General features: G+C 45.5%; 1 protein-coding gene and 1 long non-coding RNA gene across 2 annotated transcripts in view; one reads left to right on the forward strand and one right to left on the reverse strand.

Annotated features, from left to right (window-relative positions):
• Positions 1–2160, reverse strand: part of LOC127633739 (uncharacterized) — a 79046-nt gene extending 76886 nt beyond the window's left edge. Inside the window, exon 1 of the long non-coding RNA XR_007969253.1 lies at positions 2106–2160. This is a non-coding gene — a long non-coding RNA (uncharacterized LOC127633739). The remainder of the gene's footprint in view (positions 1–2105) is intronic.
• LOC127633716 (globoside alpha-1,3-N-acetylgalactosaminyltransferase 1-like) overlaps positions 1–24205 on the forward strand; it is a 54300-nt gene that overhangs the window by 24509 nt on the left and 5586 nt on the right. The window contains exons 2-7 of the mRNA XM_052112996.1: positions 7063–7098; positions 14253–14300; positions 14433–14459; positions 17382–17438; positions 22138–22167; positions 22284–22418. Of these exons, the coding sequence (XP_051968956.1) occupies positions 7063–7098; positions 14253–14300; positions 14433–14459; positions 17382–17438; positions 22138–22167; positions 22284–22418 (333 nt within the window). The remainder of the gene's footprint in view (positions 1–7062; positions 7099–14252; positions 14301–14432; positions 14460–17381; positions 17439–22137; positions 22168–22283; positions 22419–24205) is intronic.

The following is a 24205-nucleotide window of genomic DNA, read 5'->3' on the forward strand; positions in this document are numbered from 1 at the left end:
GTATCTTGTGAGATGCTTTAGGTGCCTGTGGTTATGAACCACTTCTGGAGTTGGAATTTCTGAATGATTGTCTGGAATTTCGTTACACCCAGTAGCACTGGTAAGGGTAAGACTAAGCTTCCATCAAAGGTTCCAACTGAAAGCCTCGTGCTTGTCTGCCTTCTGTTTCGACTGTGCCTGCGCATGTTTTGAGAGTATAGGCTATTTTACACTCTGTAATACCAAACAGATCGAAGAATTCTGATCTTGTGAGCGATGTGTTGCTTTGATCATCTTGTATCGCATACGTTTTGACTGCTTTCTCTGAGTGGCCTTCAGGAAATACTTTCACGAGACATACCTTGGAACATGATCGTGGGAATTGACTGTCTCCACATACAAGCTGAGGAAACCTCAGACTCTATATTTACATCCTCACTTACTTTGTGCTCTTCTGATGTAGGAGATTTTGGTTCTTTGGTCCATGGTGCTGGGCCTGGATGGAGTGCAGCCATGTGGGTAACACTGCCATGTTCTGAACACTTAACAACCTGATCACAGTTTTTTGCCATGTGTGCTATGGAGCTGCAACATTTGAAGCATGTGCCTTGTTGTTTGAGCAATGATTTTGTCTCTTCCATCGGTTTCATCCTGAAACTTCTACATCTGGACAGAGGGTGAGTTTTGTGTATGACGACTAGTCTGGAAAAAACAGGTTTGTTTAACTGTCTGTTTGGTTTATGAGATTCTTCCTGTACAGTTGTGAGAAAGACACTTGGATCGTTGTGCATTTTAGCTTTCTGACATACAAAGTTTAGTAGGAACTTGAAGGGTGAGAAGGAAACCCTGTAGACCTCTTTGTACTTGGATCCCAATGTGAGCCACTTTTCTTGTAAACTGGATGGCAATTTCTGTATTATTGGATTTACTCCACGTGGTGTGTCTAGATAGGAAAGACCAAACAGATCACCATCCTGCTTAGCTCCATGAGCAAATCTCCCAGCTCTTGCAGTCTATGATTGTCTCTGTTTGATATTTTTGGGAAGCTCTCCAGTTTCCGGTGAACCATATGTCTCATAAAGCTCCTTTCCTCGCTGCCTTGAAATGCTGTAAATTGTGGGTGATATACATCTCGAGGTAACCTGGAGTACGCCTCATGCTTAACTGGGCACGTAAAGTGTATATCAGCGGATTGCGAAATGGTAGTGTACTGCACAGTCTCTACATTGACAAGCTGAGACTTGGGTGGTGTGGCATAAAAACTACACTGACCTTTCTGCTGCATGTAGGGGTCTGTTTTTGTTGCACTTCTGAATCGTTTATGCCATTAAACGGCCCATCCAGTGTTCGTATTTGGGAATCCACGTCATTATCCGCCTGTTCCGATAAGTAAGCCTGTGTGCATTCTGTCGCTTCCTCTGTTGGTAACTCTATTACACTTGAACACCCTCTAATTTCTAGCTCTGCAGCTGTTTCTAAGGCCTCTACCTTCACTTGCATGGTCGCAACTTTCTTTTCCAGATTTAAAGTCCCTAATGATGCCTCAAGCTGTGCTTGTTGTATCTTCAGTTCAATTTCCTGCTTAGCAAAAGCTATTTCTGCTTTATTTCTGCCACTTCAGCCTTTGCTCTAGCCATTGCGATGGCTGTGGTTGCGGCCGATGAGCCACGCAAGTGCTGTGACAAATATGATACCTTAGAAGTTTGCCTCAGCAATCCGGACTTGGAGCTTGACTTAGACATTGTAGAAGGAAGATCACCTTATGAGCTGGCTTGCTCCCCGCCGAAGTTGGTCACCGAAGTTTTCGTTTTACTGTTCTGCCTTTTATCCTAAATGCCTTGTTTGAGTCTGCAGTCAGATAAGGTCTCCCAAAGACAACAGACACAGGAATTGTTTAAAAGCTTTTCTGCTGTCTAAGGAATAACGTAAATCTGTAATACTGTTAAGTGTACAATAACATTATTACATAAGCACAAAAAGGCTTTTTAAATCACATATAGTTAGCATCAACTATAACAGATCGTGCAATTCACGAAATACAGAAAATAAATTAACATCTGGCATATAAGATATAACAACTAAAAATAAGTATGCATAGAAGAAAAAATGTTGCAATATCTACATACCGAAAGTGCCTTCAAATCAACTTAAATCAAGGAGCAATAGTAGCCATGACCAAATGCTCTTCCCTGCTGCTGCTGAAACTAGGCTCACATTTATGATGTCATCATATAAAGACTTAAACAATATTATATGCAATAGCTAACTTTGAACAGAAGGGATCACATTACTCCAACTTGTTAATAGACTGAATGCAATATGTTTATAGAGAACGGCACAGATGTTATATCAACTTTATCTCACCTTTATATATTCATTTACATAAGCATTTCTGTTGGTTTTACTTAATATTGAAACCTACTGTATCTGAAAATAAAAAGTTTAATTAGATGAATGTATTCATTAACTTGAACATTAAAATCTCTGTTAGTTTTACGTTACATTGTAGTCCATCTCAAATAAAATATTAGATACAATTTAAGTCACCTCTGTATATTCATTAACATGAAAATTTATTTTGATGTTTGTTGTACTTCACATTCCACCACAACTTAAAATAAAATTATGTATATAATACATTGGTTTAACAAAAATGGCCTAAAAGCACTTTCTGAACTTTCTCAACAACAAGCAGATTGTTGCTTTAATTTTTTCAGTTTATAAGGTGAAATACTTTTTAAAGTGTAGGTTACCTGAAAGTAAATATTTTTTTTTTACAGTGAATGTAAGTGATTAAAAGTAATTCACATAATAGATTGGTCTTGACTCTGGGGATGTTGAAGTTAAGTGTATGAGAATATCTGAGACTTGACAAGTGGATTATAATATTTCTGATATCAAATTTGGTTGCATTCCTTCACTTAGAATAGAGCTGTTCAGAATGTTGTTCTAAAACCCGTAAGAGAAATAGCATTGGGAGACATATTCACCTCCATAAAGACAACAACTACCACAAGGGTGTTAGTTTAGCTAGTTAGTTTAGATCTTTCATAGCAATTTGTTGGCAACTTTAATTTTTTTAAAACACATTGGTTTCAAAAGTAACACATTTATTAATTTAAATATTAAACTATTAAACCTGCTCCATTAAAATTGGTGCACGAATTTACACCACAGCAACTCTTGCTCTGTAAAATCCCCCCCACAGTCACTCTGCTGTTGTGCTTGGAAATTATGGGAATAGAACTTTTATGAAAATTAGTTCTACTTTAGTTTTTCTACTGTAAACAATATGTGTGTTTGCTGGCTATGTTGGTGTCAGGTCAACACAGCAACTCATTAAACTAATGTGTCATTAAACTAAAGGTTCCCTATCTGTCACTCACTCGACGTTGTGTCGATGTAGTGACACTAGGGGTCACTCTTGAGAGCCCGAGACACCTCTGATCTTTGATAAAAGGCCAATGGGAATTGGCGAGTGGTATTTAGAGTGGTGGTGGCGTAGTGGGCTAAAGCACATAACTGTTAATCAGAAGGTCGCTGGGTTGATCCCCACGGCCACCACTATTGTGTCCTTGAGCAAGGCACTTAACTCCAGGTTGCTCCGGGGGAATTGTCCCTGTAAAAAGTGCACTTTAAGTCGCTTTGGATAAAAGCGTCTGCCAAATGCATAAATGTAAATTTACATGCCCCTCCCCCGGACATACAGGTATAAATACCACTCATTAGATTTTATACCACTCATTAGAGTTTCTCTTCGGTGCCGAACAGTAGATGGTTCAAGCTGAGACAAGCGATTTCCATCCCTCACCTCTGCTAAGGTGCACTGCAGAGATCACCCCTGGGTGCTTCAGCAGACCTCAGAGTATATTCTAAAAGAGTGTTTTCCTCACAAAAAGAGTATATTCTAAAAGAGCAGCACACATCGGAATGTCTTTTTCAAGATGCGCCTTTATAATGATGCCTTGGTGCTGCCTATGGAGAGACATCTTTTGTGGATGCGTCATGTCCTCATTGTGAGGCCATGACCATGGCAACATTGTGGTCGCGACTCGCTGCCACCCCAGTGGCTCCCTGCCTCGGTCCTTCTACCTACGGGTATGAGGCCAGAGTGTCTCTAGCGTCCGGCTAGAGTGGAACTCTCCGCTCTCCCCTGAACCCTTGCGGCTTGATGATTGGTATCTGAGCTTGCGGCGCCACTCACAGCCACGCCCCACCCCAGTGCCTTTGTTCCCGAAAGTGCATGAGGAGCTGACGAGTTCGTGGGCGGCACCTTTCACTGCCCGGTCCCGATCTTTCAGCTGCCCTCGCTCTCACTACCCTCGATGGCAGAGTGACCAGGGGTTACTAGACGATGCCCCCAGTGGATAAGGCGCTCGCAGTGCACCTATGTCCGTGAAGCGCTGTCAGCTTGTGCGGGCACCTGAAGCTCCCATCCAAGGCCTGTAGGCTCACGTCATCCCTGACGGCCAGAGCCTACGGCTCTGCCGGACAAGCTGCCTCCGCCCTGCACACCATGGCTCTCCTGCAAGTACACCATGCCAAGGCGCTGAAAGAACTGCAGAAGGGTAGTTCCGCCACGGGACTGATGCAGGATCTGCGCTTGGCGACCGACCTTGCCCGCAACAAAGGTCACAGCGCGGACTCTCGGGTGGATGATGTCAACACTGTTAGTCCAGGAGCGCCATCTGTGTCTTAACCTGGTCGATATATATGAAGCCGACATGACACGCTTCTTGAACGCCCCATCTTCTAGGCTGGCCTATTCGGCGACACCGTCGGGGACCTTGCCCAGCAGCTCTCGGCAATGAAGCAGTAGACGGAGGCTATTCAACACAGAAGAAGACTTCCGAGCACACCCAGTCTGTGCTGACCTGACTGAAGGCATTCAGACCGAAGGCCGCAGTCCCACTGAATTATTTCTATTTCAGAGGCTCCTGGGGAACATGACATCCTTGGCGGTGGCCACACCGCTCGGTTGATGCATATGAGATCGCTTCAGCTCTGGCTCCAGACTCGAGTCCTGAGATGACACATTGCATGGCCATCACACCGATCTGTCGCCGCCTTTTCAGCCCTTGGAACGACCTTGTATTTCTACTGGCAGGGGTTCTGCGGAGGTTCCGGCCATTGATCCAGGGCAAGAATGTGTTGGTTCGAATAGACAACACGCCGACGGTGGCATATATCAACCTCCAAGGTGGGTTACGCTCCCCTCGCATGTCACAACTCGCCCACCGTCTCCTCCTCTGGAGTCAGCAGCACCTCAAGTCATCCCGGGCGACCTCAACATTATGGCGGATGTGCTGTCATGACAGATCACCCACAAAGGAGAGTGGAGACTCCACCCTCAGGTGGTTCAGCTAATCTGGATTCGATATGGGCAGGCACAGGTAGACCAGTCCGCCTCGCCGGAATTCTCCTTTTGCCCACTTTAGTACGCCCTGACTGAGGCTTCCCTCAGTATAGACGCATTGGCACACAGCTGGCCGCCTGGACTACGCAAGTATGCGTTCTCCCCAGTGAGCCTGCTTGCACAGACCCTGTGCAAGGTCAGGGAGCACGAGGAGCAGGTCACCCTAGTGGCTCCCTACTGCCCCATCCAGACTTGGATCTTGGACCTCATGCTCCTCGCATCAGCCCCTCCAGACCTCTGGAACCTTCATGTCTGGCCCCTGGATGGGATGCGGAAGACCTCAGTGGCCTACCACCTGCCGTGAGTCGGCTCAGTGCGTTCCTTGGAGGGATGGCTGTCACCCTCCACCTTTAAGCTGCATGTAGCTGCCATAGCTGCACACCACGACACAGTGGACAGCAACTCTTTTGGGAAGCACGACATGATTATTAGGTTCCTGAGAGGCGCTAGGAGGTTGAATCCCTCCAGACCAAGCCTCCTTCCCTCATGGAACCTCTCAGTAGTCCTGCAAGGTCAGTAGAGTCAGTAGAGCTTAAGGCACTCTCCTTAAAGACTGCCCTCCTGATGGCGCTCACCTCCATCAAGAGGGTTGAGGACCTGCAAGCGTTCTCTGTCAGCAAAACATGCCTGGAGTTCGGTCCGGGCTACTCTCACATGATCCTGACACCCCGACTGGGCTATGTGCCTAAGGTTCCCATGACCCCGTTCAGGGACCAAGTGGTCAACCTGCAAGCGCTGCCCAACAGCGTTGTTGTGTCCGGTGCTCACTTTACGCATCTATTTGGATGGCACGCAGAGCAGCTCTGAGCAGCTCTTTGTTTGCTTTGGTGGACAGCAGAAAGGAAGCGCTGTCTCCAAACAGAGGATCGCCTACTGGATTATCGACGCCATAGCTGTTGCCTACCAGGCTCAGCACATGCCACCCCCTGCAGGGCTCCGAGCCCATTCCACCAGGAGTGTGGCGGCCTCCTGGGCTCTGACCAGTGGCACCTCTCTAGCTAACATTTGCAGAGCAGCGGGCTGGGCTACACCCAAAACCCTTGCAAGATTCTACAATCTCCGGGTTGATCCGATCTCGTCCCGTGTCTTAGCAGGAATGAACGGGTAAGTCCAGATCGACTAGCACCTTTCACCTCCCTTGAGCTGAAGATGTGCATTGTTGATTCCCAGTAGTGTTCGCAAATGAGTTCCCTGGTTGATTTCCTCGTAGTCCTGTGGCAGATGAGTTTGCGGTGAAACTCACTGCCAGCCCAGTACTTGTGCTAACTATACCCCATACTGGGACAGGTGCTCCGTATACGCTGGTTCCCCATAGGTATTCTGTTATTCTGTCATATTCTGCTGAAAAACATTTCCCTGTTAGCAAACTGTGTCTTCCTTTGGCAGGCCCCATTTTCCATGCTTGTAGAGCCACTGAATACCCTCTCTGGGCGGGGTGAGGTCTCTGTGGTGTCTTCCCCTTGGAAGTGAAGTGTGACCCCCCCCTAGTGTCACTACATCGACACAACGTCTTGTTCCCTCCATCAGGGAATGGAGGTTACAGAAGTAACCAGGACGTTTTTGTTTATCTGTGTATATTCATTTTGACAGTTTGGCACACTGAAGAAAAAAAAGGGATCATTATAATGTTTTTCATTCATGCTCTTTTCTTGTGTATTTCCTCACAGGGTCATTTATCTGGGCTTCTCCTCTACCTGGTCTAGGTGAGTTTCTTTGCAAATTATAACGATACCAATCCATGTGACCCGGTAGGCTAATTGTAGTGGAATTACTGAAAGTGTAACCTCTTATTACTTTATTTAAGGGCAAACTAATCTGATAGTGGACACTGGGACCTGAAAAGAGTATCTAATTACTTAATGAAAGTTAATATGATAATAGACACCATTACACCCAACACTGGCTTTGGGTGTGTGTTTCTGTATGATAACCCTATATTTGTTTTCAGAAATGGACAGCAAAGGCAGCGCCTCATGTTTTGCTAATTAAAACCTCCATCTAATTGTCACCTTAAAGGGATAGTTTACCCCAAAATGAAAATTCTGCGATCTATTACTCACCCTCATGTGTATGACTTTCTTCTGCAGAACACAACAATGTTTTTTAAAAGAATATCTCAGCTCTGTATGTCCTTTCAATGCAAGTGAATGGTGGCCAGAAATCTGAAGGTCCAAAAAGCAAAGAAAACCAGCACAAAATAATCCATAAAACTCCAGTGGATAAAACAAAATCTTCAAAAGTGATACTATAAGTGTGTGAGACAAACAGATCAATACTTAGACCTAAATATTGATCTGATCTTACATTATATTTAAATAATAAAAGTTATATTTGGATGTATTAGAACCCATAATTTGTACTAAATGTAAAAACTCTGCCTGCCTGCCTGCCTGTCTGTCTGCCTGTCTGTCTGTCTGTCTGTCTGGAGTTCCTCCAGCCTAGCCAGTCAGCTGATCGCTGGTCCTGGACTGTGATTTTTCCCCCTACAGAATAGTTTTGGTTTGTTTTTTGTTTATTTTGTATTACTAAAGCCCATTAACTTCTACTCTGTATTTGAGTCCTTGCACCTCTACTCCCTATCTTGACATATAGTTCCATCAAGAGGAAACGAATGTGCCTGAAGTAAAACCCAAATTAGAATGGCTTAAAACATAAAAATTTACCAGACTCAAGACTGATTTAAACCACCATTTACTTGCATTGAAAGGACCAACAGAGCTGAAATATTTTTAAAAAAATCTTTGTGTTCTGCAGAAGATGAAAGTCATACACATCTGGGATGGGATTAAGGTGAGTAAAAGATGAGAGATAAATTAGGCCACAACACCAATATATTAAGACACAGCACAAATAAATTAAGCCACAGCACAAATAAATTAGACCACAACACAAAATATAATCTGCATAAAGCAAAAGCTCATGTGCCACACCTCCTGCCGACACTCCTGGAAAATCATTTGATAACATTAGGTAACATTAGGGATACATTAAAGCACCAACTATATGATTTCATTTTCTCTTTATGTGGCAACACCTCTAAACACACTAGGGCATGATCTGAGACTAAAATATTTCCAATTGAGCAATCAACAACAGATGAAATGAGGGACTTAGATATAAAAAAATATATATTCTAGAGTAAATCTTATGGACTGATGAAAAATGTCTAATCCCTACCAGATGGGTTCAAATGTCTCCAAAATATCAGTAAAATGTCTAGGTTACGGATGTAACCTCCGTTCCCTGATGGAGGGAACGAGACGTTGTGTCGAAAAAGCGATGCTAGGGGTCTCTCTTGAGCGCCGAATATGCCTCTGATCTATGAAAAAAGGCCAATGGGAATTAGGCAGACAGTATTTGCATACCCGGCCCCGGACATACGGGTATAAAAGCGGAGAAATACGTCAAGTTCATTCAGGAGTTTTCTGAGGAGCTGGAAATGGTCCGGCCACTACAGTGGCTCGGCTCAGCGACGTCGCCAGGAGGACACAACATCTCGTTCCATCCATCAGCGAACGGAGGTTACATCCGTAACCTAGATGTTCCCCATCTGATGCTCACTTCAACGTTGTGTCGAAGAAGCGACACTAGGGGTCCAATTCAAATCACACCATGCACTGAGCCGTGTACGTGTACTGCTGACACAAGAGCGGGCAGGTATTTTACGTGCAAAGGCGACCAGTTGTGTCAGACTGCACGTACCCTTCGCCAATGCCCCATAAAAAGTTGTCGGAATCCTTTTGGTTACCCTAAGCAGGGGAATAAGGCGACGCTTGCCAATCTGGGAACAGGCTGATTCTAGCAGGGCCTCTTTTCTCTCTATGTTTCTCACATAGAGCCAAATGGCTGGGGCCCTTACACACATCGTGGGAAGGGGGGTATTACCCAGTTTCCTATTCTTTCAGGGGGAAAAGACCCTGCGGAGACCACACCTGCCCAGGGATTGGGAGGTAAAGTGGCGAATACATCACATGGGCCATTCAGGTCACATGTGGAAAAATGGCACATTGGTAGATCCAGCCTCAAGGAGGGGGGCAGCTGGAACTGCCTAAGGGAGACGCGGGTCCACTCGCCGGTATTGCGGAAAATACACACAGGAGGAGTCCACGCAGGAGTCCCGACCTGTGGAGCACCTATATCAGTACGGGTAGATTAAGTACCCGTAGTGGATTGGGTCAGCAAATTCCTCTGTTGAATTGCGGACCCACAGAGCTAGGGAGGAGTCATCCAGGGATCCGAATATATGGAATCTCCTGGGAGAGAATGCACACAGTTTTACCTCGACCGAGGGAAAGGGCGCTAGGTGCAAGCGATCCACCTGGCTAGTCCGTCAGCGTGTTATCGAGTTCTACCGGCTCGGACCTGAGAAAACACGGGACGATACTGACTTAACCCTGAGAGTGTAAAATCTTGCAAAGGTATTAGGTGTTGCCCAACCCGCTGCTCTACATATGTCTGCCAGGGAGGTGCCCCTGGCCAGTGCCCTCGAGGATGCAACACTCCTTGTTGAGTGTGCTCGTACCCGCAAAGGGGGGGCATGGCCTGGGTGTGATGGCCTGGGTGTGTCCACCACCCAGTGGGAGAGCCTCTGTTTGGAAACAGCGTTCTCTTTCCACTGTCCACCAAAGCAGACAAAGAGCTGCTCAGAATGTCTATAGCTCTGCATGCGGTCCAAGTAGGTATGCAAAGCACGTACTGGACACAGCAACGAAGGGGATGGGTCTGCCTCCTCCCGGGGCAGCGCTTGCAGGTTCACTGCCTGGTTTCTGAAGGGCATGGTAGGAACCTTGGGCACGTAGCCCGGTCGCGGTCTTAGGATCACATGTGTGTTTGCCAAACTCCAGGCAAGTGTCGCTAACAGAGAACGCTTGCAGGTCCCCGACCCTCTTGATGGAGGTGAGCGCGATCAGCAGGGCAGTCTTTAGAGAGAGGGCCCTGAGTCCAACTGATTCTAGCGGCTCGAAAGGGGGTCTCTGAAGGCCCGTGAGGACCACTGAGAGATCCCAGGTGGGGAACAGGCATGGCAGGGAAGGATTTAACCTCCGGGTGCCTCTTAGGAACCTGATGATTAAGTCGTGCTTACCCAAAGACTTGCCATCTACTGCGTCGTGGTGGGCCACGATAGCAGCAACATACACCTTCAAGGTGGAAGGGGACAGCCTTCCCTCCAATCTCTCCTGCAGGAATAAGAGCACTGACCTAGCGCATATCTGTAGGTCTTCAGCCCGGGAAGAACACCAATTTGCATACAAGCGCCACTTCAGGGTGTAAAGTTGCCTGGTAGAGGAGGCTCTGGCTTGGCTGATCGTGTCTATGACGGCAGGTGGTAGACCAGCTAGATCTTACGCGTCCCGTCCAGGGGCCAGACTTGGTGGTTCCAGAAGTCTGGGTGCGGATGCCAGAGCGTGCCCCATCCCTGAGAAAGAAGGTCTTTCCTCAGGGGAATTCGCCAGGAAGGGGCTGTCACGAGGAGTACGAGGTCCGAGAACCATGCCCGGGTGGGCCAGTAGGGAGCCACTTGGGTGACTTGTTCCTCGTACTCCCTGACCTTGCACAGCACCTGTGCAAGAAGGCTCACTGGGGGAAATGTGTACTTGCTCAGCCCCGAGGGCAGCTGTGTGCCAGCGCGTCTACCCCGAGGGGAGCCTCTGTTCAGGCATACTAGAGCGGGCAGTGGGAGGTCTCTGGAGGCAAACAAGTCTACCTGGGCCTTGCCGAATCGTTCCCAAATCAGCTGAACCAACTGGGGGTGAAGCCTCAACTCTCCACCGGGCCAGCGTTGTCGTGACAGAGCGTCCGCTACCACATTGAGATTGCCGGGGATGTGAGTGGCGCTTGAGTTGCTGCTGGCTCCAAAGGAGGAGACGACAGGCGATTCGCGACATGTGGCGGGAGCGTACGCTGCCTTGGCGATTTATGTACGCTACTGCGATGGTGCTGTCTGACCGGACTAGTTTATGTTTGTATGGAACTAACGGGAGAAACTTCCGCAAGGCAAAGAAAACAGTCAGCAACTCTAGGCAATTGATGTGCCAGCGCAGCGGGGCCCCTTTCCAACGGCCCGCGGCTGCGTGCCCGTTACACACGGTGCCCCAACCTGATCTGGAGGTGTCGGTCATGACCAGGACGCTTTGGGACACCTGCTGAAAGGGCACTCCTGCCCGTAAAAAGCAGAGATCTGTCCAGGTTTTGAATGTTTGCCGTGGTGCCATGCTTTGAATGCGTGCCGTGGTGCCATGCTCGTCTCAGGACTTGAGTCTGAAGCCAGTGCTGAAGTGGTCTCCTATGCATCAAACCCAGTGGCGCGACCACCGCGGAGGATGCCATATGCCCCAGGAGCCTCTGGAAAAGTTTTAAAGGGACCGTTGTCCTGGTCAGAAGGTGGCGAGACAGTCCAGCTCTGACTGAGCACGCTCGTTGTTGAGACGTGCTAACATTGAGACTGAGTCTAACTCCATGCCGAGAAAAGAGATACTCTGAACCCGGGTGAGTTTGCTCTTTTCTCGGTTGACCTGAAGCCCCAAATGGCTGAGGTGCCTGTGCACCTGGTCTCTGTGAGTGCATAGTAACTCTCGGAAGTGGGCCAGTATGAGCCAGTCGTCAAGGTAACTGAGTATGCTGATGCCAGCTTCTCGGAGCAGGGAAGGGCTGCCTCTGCGACTTTCGTGAAGACAAGAGGGGACAGAGACATGCCGAAGGGGAGGACTTTGTACTGATACACCTGGCCGTCGAACACGAACCATAGGAAGGGTCAGTGTCGAGGCAGAATTGAGAGGTGAAAGTATGCGTCCTTCAGGTCTACCGCTGCGAACCAATCTAGATGCCGGACACAAGTTAAGATGTGTTTTTGCATGAGCATTTTGAACGGGAGTTTGTGCAAGGCCAGGTTGAAAACTCGCAAGTTCAAGATCGGTCGTAAGCCACTGCCTTTCTTGGGTACAAAGAAGTAAGGGCTGTAGAAACCCTCCTTCATCTCGGTTGGAGCGACAGGCTCTATCGCAGTAAAAGCACCTCAGTAAAAGAGTAGCAATTTCCACGTGCAGCGATTTGGCATGTTCGCCGTGTACTGCGGAAAAGCAGACGCCCGCGAAGGGGGGCTGGGGCCTGGCAAACTGAATTGCGTAACTGAGTCGAATGGTCCAGGCCAGCCAGCGTGACGGGTTGGGAAGTGAAAGCCACGCATCCAATCTCCGTGCTAGGGGCACCAAAGGGCCGATACTTTTTTAATACCCGGTGGGGCGGAGCAGGTAGTACGGCGTCGGGAGTCGAGGACGCGTCCCGAGGCTCTGGTGCTGAGAAAAGACTTGAAGCACTTACCTTGCTCCGCACATCCGGCAGGGGGCGGGTTAGTGACTGAGGAGGAGGTCCTGTAGCGGTGTCCTCTTGACTCGCCAGTACCGGCCGTCCGGGGAACAGTCGTGGGGCTGAGGGCAGAGGGTCTGCATCCAGCGTGTCGGGACTGTAGAGGCGTGGCGTCAGAATGCCGTGAGAACGGCATTTGCGGGCCAGGTGACCCAGAGACAAAGGAAATAGCTCTGTTACTGAGAATGAAATAAATTCAACAAAAGATTCTCCTCCCGGCCCTCCACCGGGGGACAGAGCGGTCTGCTTACCCGCTCGGGAGCTAACTTCTTGGTCCCTGGGTCGATCGTCTCAGGGGGTCCGTGAGACGGGGGGCGTCAACTTGACATAAACACCACTGTGAATGATTGTAGTGTGCTGGAGCAAGCCGTCAATCACCACAGAACAGGCAAGGCTGCCGGAGATGGAGAAGATATGCTATGTAATCTGCCTCCCGTCCTCGCTAGACATAGAGAGGAGAGGGGTACAGTGTCAGCTTCCTCAGAAGCAAGCCGAGAGCAAAGTGTTTAACTATCAGGTGCTCGCAATATACATGATAAATCTCAACAAGTGTTGCATGTCTGGCAGGGATATTGTAATAGTAACTGACATAGTAACTCTATTTTACACTCCGCCTAACGTGATTCTATGTACTGTGCATCCCGTCCTCGCTAGACATAGAGAGGATAGGGGTACAGTGTCAGCTTTCTCAGAAGCAAGCCGAGAGCAAAGTATTTTTTCATGAAACCAAAGGCCAAAGGTTTTATCACAATAATTTTTTGGAACTACACCACTTCATGTTGGCAGAAAAAATTAAACATGCTTTGATCTAGAAGGAAACTGCTGCATCACACATTTCTTTGACTAATTGCCAGTTGTGGATGTCGCATTCTGTAAATGAAGAACTTTTTTAACAACTACGTATAATTGCCACATTATACTGTACATGCACTGCTAATTCAGATACAAGGAAAACATTATAAGATGTAAAATGTACATTTCTCAGTTGTTTCAAGTCTTCACCGAATTATTGTTAGATACGATGCATTGACACAGATTTGATGCTGCCTAGTTTTGAATGAGAAGCAGATCTGTAATTAAAATTATACTTACAGTAACTGTTACTTAACTGTTAATGTTTGTTATGATTTCTATGCTGATAAATCCACCACGCAGGGAAAAAAGTACTGCTTATTTTCACTTATTTTGGTGAGGCAAGTGGCTTATTTTGGGCTTGTTTTTCTAGACCAGGTTGCTTGTTTCTCTTGCGAGATCTGGCAACACTGCATTTGGTATTTCAACCACTATTAGCACAGAGTACTATCATTTTAAAAAGAATGTTATTAATTGCTCTTTTATTTTGTTCTAACTGGTTACCATTTGCAAAGGAGGCTGCGGAACTTCTGAACCGGAACAAACAAATTAAGTTTTTGCTCAGACCAAAATCTGAACATACAAACACAGTCATGTACACACCAAAAGGATCATAAATATTGTTTGTATTGATTGTGAATAGCAGGTCAAAGGATTACCAGGGAATCACGATCTTGTCCAAATCAGAAATGTAAGTACACAACAATCACACATGGCTTAACATGTTCTCCATCACTCACACAGCACAGTTTTCCAAACCCTACAGTGAATGAGGTTGGGTACATGCTTTATTTCAACATTATAACCTTGTGCCTGTTTTCAGATCGGGTGAACAAAGGAAGTGCTCCAAGTAAGTACTGCCACAACTAAAAGACACCTAAAAACATAGGTTCCCCTTCTGTCACTCACTCGACGAATGAAGTGACACATTGGGTCTTCCCTGGGAGCCTTGCGTACCTCTGAACTTGAGAAAAGGCCAATGAGAAATTGGCAGACAGAATTTGCATGTTCCGCCCCCGGACATACGAGTATAAAGGGAAGTGGGCGTGCGTCTGTCAGTCAGATTTTTTCTTCGGAGCCGAGTGGTTGTGCAACAGCAAGCTGAAGTTCACCACTATTCCACTCACCTCTGCTGGCAAGAAGCACTGCTGTTGGATCTTACGGCAAGTTTCCAGTACGGCAAGTTTCTCTCTCTCTGCACGCTGTGCAGTGCACGCCCCTGGGCGCTTCGACAGAGCTTTCATTGTCTGAAAGATTGTTTTCCCTCATTAAGTTTAATATCTCTAAAAGAGTTTGAGTTTTCACTTATAAAAGAGCAATACACAGACAGGCATTGAACGTCATTTTCACGACGCGTCTTTTTAAAGATGAGGCCCTACCGCCTCTGTGTAGTTCCTGGATGCTGTCGATATCTCCAAGACTGACGGCCACAGATGCTGCCTCATCTGCCTGGGCAGCGATCACACTGAAGCGGCGTTTGTGGATGGTTCATGTACTCACTGCGAGAACATGACCATGGCAGCATTGCGGTCGCGGCTGTCCTTCCTTAAGGTGAACGCCACTTCAGCCGCCCCCACATCACTTCTTCTTCCCATGAGATTGAGGACGACCCGGCTGGCGATGAAGGCGATTTCGGGATGACGATGGACTCGGTTTTGCCGGGTAAATCAAGACCACTCTGTCCCCCGGTGGAGGGCCGGGAGGAGAATCCTTGTTTTCCTTATTTTCCTTTGCTGCACCCCCTTCGGGCTGCGGTGCCCACATTATTAATAAAAGAGCTATTTCCTCACTCTCTGGGTCATCTAACTGGTGCGTGCCATTCTCACTGCGCCCTGGCTCCAAAATCCACCCCCTGCCGGGTGCGCGGAGCAAGGTATGTGCTTTGAGTCTTCTCAGCACCCAAGCCTCGGGACGCTCTTCTGCCTCCCGACGCGCTATTACCTGCTCCCACCCGCGGCGAAGCCCCACCTGGTACGTCAAAAGCGATCGTCCCTCTAGCGCCCCTCGCGCGGAGTCTGCACACATGGCTTTCGCTGTCCAACCCCCGTCGCGTTGGTTGGCCAGGACCATCCGACTCGGCTACTCTATTCAATTTGCCCGGCTCCCGCCTCTTTTCAGCGGTATTCGCTCCACCTACGTATGCAGTTAAATGCAAAGGTCAGCGCTTTACGGGCAGAGATCGCGACTCTGCTCCTCAAGGATGCGATAGAGCCCGTCCCTCCAACCGAGATGAAGAAGGGTTTCTACAGCCCTTACTTCATTGTACCCAAGAAAGACGGTGGGTTGTGACTAATCTTGGACTTGCGAGTTCTCAACCGGGCCTTACACAAACTCCCGTTCAAAATGCTCACGCAGAGACAGATTCTAACCTGCGTTCGACAGCTAGATTGGTTCACGGCAGTAGACCTGAAGAATGCGTCCTTCCACATCTCCATCTTGCCTCGACACCGACCCTTTTCTACTGCCAGGCGTATCAGTACAAGATCCTCCCCTTCAGCCTGTCCCTGTCGCCTCGCGTCTTCACAGAGGTCGCAGAGGCAGCCCTTGCCCCACTACGGGAAGTGAACATCCGCATACTCAATTACCTCGACAACTGGCTCCTTCTGGCTCACTCTCGAGAGTTACTATGCACTCACAGGGACCAGGTGCTCAGGCACCTCAGCCGCCTAGGGCAACTGGGAAAAGAGCAAGCTCGCCCTGGTTCAGAGCATCTCTTTTCTCGGCATGGAGTTAGACTGGGGCCGATACAGTTGCTTCTAGCATGCAGAAGCCTGCTTGCACCTGTGTTAGCAGTTAACTTAATGAGGTTTTGTGCATGGCACTTTTGAACGGGACCCCTTGTGTTACTTCATTCAACACAACGTTAAGTGAGTGACAGAAGGGGAATGTCACGGTTACTGCTGTAACCTCCGTTCCCTGAGGGAGGGAATGAGACGATGTGTCCCTTCTGCCATGACACTAGACGTACCACTGTAAACGGCCGTGTAAAGCAGTAAATGGAAAGGAGGAGGCGAGAACCGGCTTGACAATATAAATAATATTTTAATAATAAACTTAAACAAAAGACACAAACACACGACGGACATGTCCGTAAACGATCTCTCTCTCTCGCACAACCCTCCGCCATTGGCCTTTATCCCTCTCGGAGGCTTGATTAGCCTGATAAGGGACCGGGTGTGTAGATTCACGACCTGGCCCCGCCCCCTGCCCTGCCACAGGCCATACCTTATTCTCGGCACCTCAGTGCAAAAACTTGACTGACAGACGCACGCCCGCTTCCCTTTCATACCCATATGTCCGGGGGCGGGACATGCAAATTATGTCTGCCAATTTCTCATTGGCCTTTTCTCAAGTTCAGAGGTACGCCAGGCTCCCAAGAAAGACCCCTTGTGTCACTTCATTCGACACAACATCAGGAAATGGAGGTTACAACAGTAACTGTGACGATCTTTTCCTAAAGTATACCTGTTCTTTGGTAGCTGCCTTGCTGCTATTTCTATTAGCAAACGTTTTGTGTACATCATGAGTTACTACAAGTGCTTTAGTGTGCAGTAAGAGTTCTATGGACACTCCAAAGCAAATACAAATAAACACTCTCAAACAAAGCATATATGCATGTGACAGGGCAGAGGCGGGTCCGGGTCGTGATTACACACACCCACGACCCGGCCCCGCCCTCCACCCTATCACAATGCACACTTGCTAATAAAAACACCCACAAATACGTTTATGTTATTATAGTACATGCTTATTCAATTAATCGACTTCTTAGTAGCAGTTCAGGAGCAAAGGAGAATCAGAAGATCTTGTACTTGCAGTCACCACAAGGGTGAGTACAAATACACACACACACAAACACACACAATTTCCTTCTTTTTCTAACTTACCATTAAGTTTGTTACATGGTGGTCAGAGAAGAGGACATAGGATCTTTATTCAAAGTAGGGTTGCTCCAATACTGAACTTTTGGCTTCGGTACGATACCAGCCCTGGTACCTTGGAATCGATACTAACTCAATACTTAGACAACAAATGTAAAAATTATCCAATTTTTATGAAATTACACAGAAAATGACTTGTCTAAAAGAACTACAAAAATTCTTATAAATTATGCCATTTCTGTTTTAATATTTCTGGATTCCATAATAAATGTTTTAATTAAATTATATGATTACATTTAGTTGAATCAAATACATACAGTACAGATTTAATCAAATTAAAATATAATACTTCTCAACAATTATATATATATATATATATATATATAAATCTTCTGTAATAAATGGTGCAGCAAGTGAGTGGACGCTGGCGCGTTTTGCAGCTGCTGCTCTCTGATAACTATTTTAGCTATTTTAAGTTATTTTAACGTTCTTACGGATTACTGGGCCGTGTATTTACACTCAAGCGTGAGCAAAAGCCTTCGCTCGGAACGTTTTTATTTGAGTTATTCTGATGTTTTGGTGTCTGAGTGTGGTAAACTAACCTCATTCTCCACCTCATTCTCCGCTTGTCTTCTCGACTCCACGCGGCTGCTGCTGCTGGCTAGCTGCCCGCTGCCGTTCATAATGTGGGCTTGCAAGCTCTACAGGTGGTTTATCCTCCTCTGGACTGTCCTTTCAATTCTGCATCGTCCTGGGGCTGGTCTGACCCAGTATACAGCGGCTGATCTCCTCCTGCTCCGCGGGCTTCTGTCTGTGTCTACCCCGCCAGTTTTACAGCTTCACCCGGAGATTGCGCTCCTTCATCGCCGGAGATACATCCACCGCGGATCTCGCCGGAATTTCCACCTCGATGAATCCAATCCAATAACTTCATTTTGGTCCACTTCTCGCCGTTCCGCCGATACTCAAGTCGGGTTGCTGATTGCGGTTCGCTTGCTAACCTGGCTAGGGCAGCAAGCTCCGCTCCTGGCTACAACAACTCTACTGTCAACTTTGGTCTCCTGAATGTCCGCTCTCTCACTAACAAGGGTCAGCTCATCCAGGATCTCCTCATTGACCGTAAGATGGACTTTCTCTGTCTCACGGAGACCTGGCAACAACCTAATGACTTCTCCCAGCTCAACGCCTCCACTCCACCTGGGTTTGTTTACCACTCTCTTCCTCGTGGCTCTGGCCGCGGGGGAGGTCTCGCGCTGCTCTATCGCGAGAAGTGGAAGATGTTGCCAGTTTCCACTCCAGTTTTCCGCACTATGGAATGCTTTGTATTTAAATTGCCTGGTCGCACTCCAACAGTTATTGCCACAGTTTACTGTCCTCCCAAACCACACAGTGACTTTTTAAACGAATTCTCTACACTACTCACCCATCTCTCTACTCTCTCTCCTAATGTCATTCTCCTTGGTGATTTTAATATTCATATGGACAATATAAACCTCCCACTCACCAGAGACTTTACCTCCTGCTTAGACAGTTTTGGATTCTATCAGTATGTTGAATTTCCCACTCACATAAAAGGTCACTCACTTGATTTGATTTGCTGCTCTGGCTTATCCCCTTCAATTGTTCTGCCGATGATGTTCACATTTCTGATCATTTTCTTTTGTCCTTTAATATCTCCCTGTGTCTGGCTGTAATCAAGCCAGTCCGCCAGATTTTCTTTCGTAATATTAACAACATAAATACAGACATCCTATCTTCCTATATTGACAATTTGCCCATCCCTGACTTTTCTTCTACGGACCACCTTGCCACTTATTATAACTCTGGACTTTGCAATATTCTCAACTCCCTTGCCCCTCTCAAAACTCGATCTGTTACTTTTTCACGTTCTGCCCCATGGTTCTCATCAGAGCTTCGCCTCATGAAAGCCAAAGGTCGCCAACTTGAACGCCTACATAAAAAAACGGTCTTTCCATTCATAAAGAAATGCACAAAACTCATCTTCTTCACTACTCAAACTCAATAGCTGTAACTAAGTCAAACTACTACTCTGATCTCATCTGCTCCAACGAAGGTAACTCCAGGTCTCTCTTCTCAATCATGCATAACATTTTTAACCCCCCTGATTCCTTACCTTCTCACATGTACTCAAGTGAGACTTGTAATTCATTAATTATCTTTTTTAATAAAAAAATCACCTCTATTCACCAGCAATTACATTCAATCCCCTTGCCTACCCCTCCCCCTTTGCCCCTCCCCAATAGTGACTCATTTTGCTGCTTTCTACTGCCCTCCTCCTCTGAAATTTCTGATCTTATCCGTAAATCAAAGTCTTCAACCTGTTCTCTTGACCCCCTCCCCACAGCCCTGGTCAAAACCTGCCTCACTTCCCTCCTCCCTTCATAACTTCCATTATTCATTCATCTCTTTCCTCTGGTATTGTACCCTCACTTTTCAAAACTGCATCTGTCTCACCGATTCTAAAAAACCTGGCTTAGATCCCACTAACTACAATAATCTTCGTCCCATCTCAAATCTTCCATTTATTTCTAAAATACTTGAAAAAATAGTGTCTGCACAACTCCACGCCTTCCTTACCCTCAACAGCCTTTACTGAACCTTTCCAGTCTGGTTTTCGCCCTCCCATAGTACCGAAACTGCCCTAATAAAAATCACCAATGATCTACTCATAGCTGCTGATTCCGGACTCATCTCCATCCTGATCCTCCTTGATCTTAGTGCGGCCTTTGATACCATTTCTCACTCTATTCTCCTGAATAGACTATCCTCTCTTGGCATCTCACACACCCCTCTTGATTGGTTCCGCTCATATCTCTCCGACCGCACTCAGTTTATTCAACTAAAATCTTTCACATCTCACCCTTCCCCTGTCACTACTGGTGTCCCTCAAGGTTCAGTTCTTGGCCCCCTCCTTTTCATCACCTACCTACTGCCCCTTGGCAACATTTTCCGCAAATTCAACATTCATTTTCATTGTTACGCTGATGACACCCAGCTCTATGTATCCAGCAAACCCACTTCCTCGCTCCCCTGTCCCTTACCAACTGCTTATTGGAAATTAAAGACTGGTTCACCTCAAACTTCCTTAAACTTAACAGTGATAAATCTGAATTCCTCCTCGTAGCCACCAAATCCACCATTTCCAAAATCAATAGTTTCACACTACCCATTGATAATTCCTTGGTCTACCCCTCCCCTCAGGTCAAGAGTCTGGGCGTAATCCTCGATTCATCCCTATCATTTCAGTCACACATAAATAATGTTAGCCGGTCTGCATACTTCCACCTATGTAACATTAACCGCCTCCGACCCTCACTTACCACTCACACTGCCTCCATCCTTATCCACAGCCTCATCACCTCCCGCCTTGATTACTGCAACTCCCTTCTTTTTGGTCTCCCCCAGAAATCTCTTCATAAACTTCAACTTCTCCAGAACTCAGCAGCTCGTGTCATCACCAGAACCCCCTCTTTTCATCATATAACCCCTGTCCTTCAGCAGCTCCATTGGCTCCCGGTTCAATTCAGAATACAATTTAAAATCCTTCTGCATACTTTCAAAGCTATCCATAACCTTGCTCCTCCATATCTATCTGCTCTCCTTCACATCGCCACCTCCTCCCGCTCCCTCAGATCTTCCTCCTCTATTCACCTCACTGTACCCCCTGCTCGACTTGTCACTATGTGGAGCAGAGCCTTTAGCCGCTCTGCTCCCCAGCTCTGGAACTCACTACCACCTGACCTCCGCAGTATCGACTCTCTCCCCCTGTTCAAAACCAGACTCAAAACCCACCTGTTCCAGCTTGCTTATTTGTAAATGCACTGTTCTTGTCCTTTTTTTTATAATTTAATCATTGTTTGTTTATACTTTTATGTTCCTTGTTCCTGTTTTATTATCTGTAAAGCGACCTTGAGTGTTTAGAAAGGCGCTGTTAAATAAAATGTATTATTATTATTATTATTATATATATATATATAAAATATGCACAACAAAGATTTACAGTTAACAATCAGATTGCCAAAGAAAATCACAACATGCTGATATTCAGTACATTTGCTTGTGTGATATTGCTTACAGAAAATAATACTAATAATATAACCATTTAATATTATATTATTGTTACTATAATATACTATAGTATTATTGAGACTGAATATTACACTTTTATACAGTAGTGATATTAGTCGTAATGTCTTCAATTTCACGCAATCAGTTGAACAGTGCTCTCAGTTCTTCCTGTTTGTGAAGAGTTCGTTATATCAAACTTCTTATATCTTATTCATAATGTGGCACACAGCGCATGTGACTGTATTTTATATATCCTTGTTTGCAACCCAAATCATATTTCTTTAACAGAAGATGGTTCACTTTTACATGATTATTGTTTATTAATTTGTGGACATAATGTATAGAATGATGTTGGATGCTGTTCACCTGAAAGCATCTTTATCATTAAAAGCAGTATTAAGATCTATGCGCAATTTATCTATCACATAAAAACGCTCTTACAAAAGTAATTAAACATTGAAAACAGAGGTGGAAAACAAGTGGCAAGCAATAACAAGCTGTGACATTACTGTGTTATGAATACTTATTTTAAATCTTTTTTTTTTTTTTATTGTACAGACTTTTGTACAAACAGCCCACTGTGGTGGGGTAAGTACAGAAACACTTTTGTACAAATAGCAGCATGATTTATTGGCACATAAGTCTCAGGTGCTTTTAGATTTGCATTTAATTCATATGTGTGTTGATTTCCTTTTTTAAAACAGCCCAGATGGCCCTGTTTCCCTGACACCATGGTTGGCCCCAATTGTATGGGAAGGTACTTTTGATCCCACGATAATTGATCCTATCTACAAACAAAAAAACATCACTATAGCTACTACAGTGTTTGCTCTTGGAAAGTAAGTTTCCATCTGTTTCTCTGATCATTGTATTGTATATTAAATGAAAATTCTTTCATAATTGTTCATGTTGTTCCAAACCCATATGACTTTCTTTCTTCAGTAGAACATAGAAAAAACAAATGTTAGGCAGAATGACAGCCTCAGGCACCATTCATTTTCAGAAAAAGATGCAATGAAAGTGAAATGACCAAGGCTGTCAATCTGTAAAACATTTAATTTTGTGTTTAATTGAAGAAGAAATAGTCACACAGGGTTTGGAACAACATAAGGGTGATTCAATTATGATAGAATTTACCCTTCACTAAGCCCTGCCTTAAAAGCTCATCTGAGCAACCCTGTCTTAGCAACTGTTGCCCCACCGCCATTACTCTGACAAGCGTTTGCAATGAGAGCCTATGGGAGTAATGTGTGTTTGAGTACTTTTAAGTGGGATTTTAGAAAAATAATACAAATTAAAAAAGTAAAATAAATAAATAAACCGTTGTTGCCGGGTCATTTGTAACAGTAACACGAGTTCCCTAGCGAAAATACACGCATTTTTGTTTTTCTTTCTTTCTTTCTTTTTTTAAATACATTTGAAGTGCATGTGTAAAGGGAGCCAGCTGGTAGATAGTTGTGCAGTGTGTAAACCTCACTTTCCTGACCTTCCTTTAGCCTCCTTGTTAGCGCCCACCTCCCACGCCGGTTCGAGTCCCGTTCGGGGCGGGCCGAGCAGTGCCGCTTACAAATGCTATGGATTAAACTATGTCAGTCTATATTCCAAATGAACATATAACATCAACACCTACTTTTGCTCCAAGGTAAATTAAAGCTTACTGTATAATTTATTAACATTAATTTATTTCTGTATTGATTCAAGTCATAGTAAAAGCGATAGTAAATAAAGTGTTCAAAGCATCAAAATGAGTGTGTTATGAGACGTTAAGAACAGCTCTGTTCACTTACGCTAATGTTATTAGTTGCGTAATGGCCATTAATTAAAGTTTTTCTCTTTTCAGTTGACTGTAATAATAGTTTGCCTTGAAAACATGGTTATGTAGGGTGCACAGGTTGGTTAGATCAGTTTTATTATCAGATATAATTAATAATTAATGCTTATTAATTATTTATTAATAATTAAATTAAATAATCCTCAGGGCTCCACTCTTTGACAAGAGAAAAATGATAGTAAGTGACTGATCAAGTCTCATAAAATTCTACCCTGAAGATTGAGTATTTTGATTAATAATCAAAATAATCAAAAAGGGAAGAAGCTAGTCAAATTATTGCCATACAAATCCAACAGCAATCTGGTTACAGTTGGCTTCTAACAACAAGAATTTAACAATACTGAAGTAATACAGAGTTCTTGACGTGGCAGAGGCTGGCTTCAACACAATATTCAAACAAACAACTAGGAGTACTTATTATAATATAACAAGATTTATTATAATCAACAGCAATGAACACTGCCAATACTAGATGAATATAACACAAAAACATAAAGTGGAAATCCTAACTAAATGGTGGAGCTATATGCTAGTGTATGTGTGTCTCGATTCGGTAAGAAAGACACAAAATGGCGCACTAAACTCCACGTCTGGAACCAGTTCAAAATGGAGTATCGGTTTCAGCCTTAGACTAGGTTCAAAATGCCGAACCGAATTCAAAATGGAAACTAGTGCAAAATAGAGGACTAGGTCGGAAAGGGCGGAGCCAACGATTATTTGAATGTGTAGGGAAAGAAAGATGGCTGGATCAGATCCAGCACAACGGAGCTAATACCACATGTGGGTGATAATGAG

The sequence above is a fragment of the Xyrauchen texanus genome, chromosome 3, assembly GCF_025860055.1.
Source record: "Xyrauchen texanus isolate HMW12.3.18 chromosome 3, RBS_HiC_50CHRs, whole genome shotgun sequence".
Classification (NCBI taxonomy): domain Eukaryota; kingdom Metazoa; phylum Chordata; class Actinopteri; order Cypriniformes; family Catostomidae; genus Xyrauchen; species Xyrauchen texanus.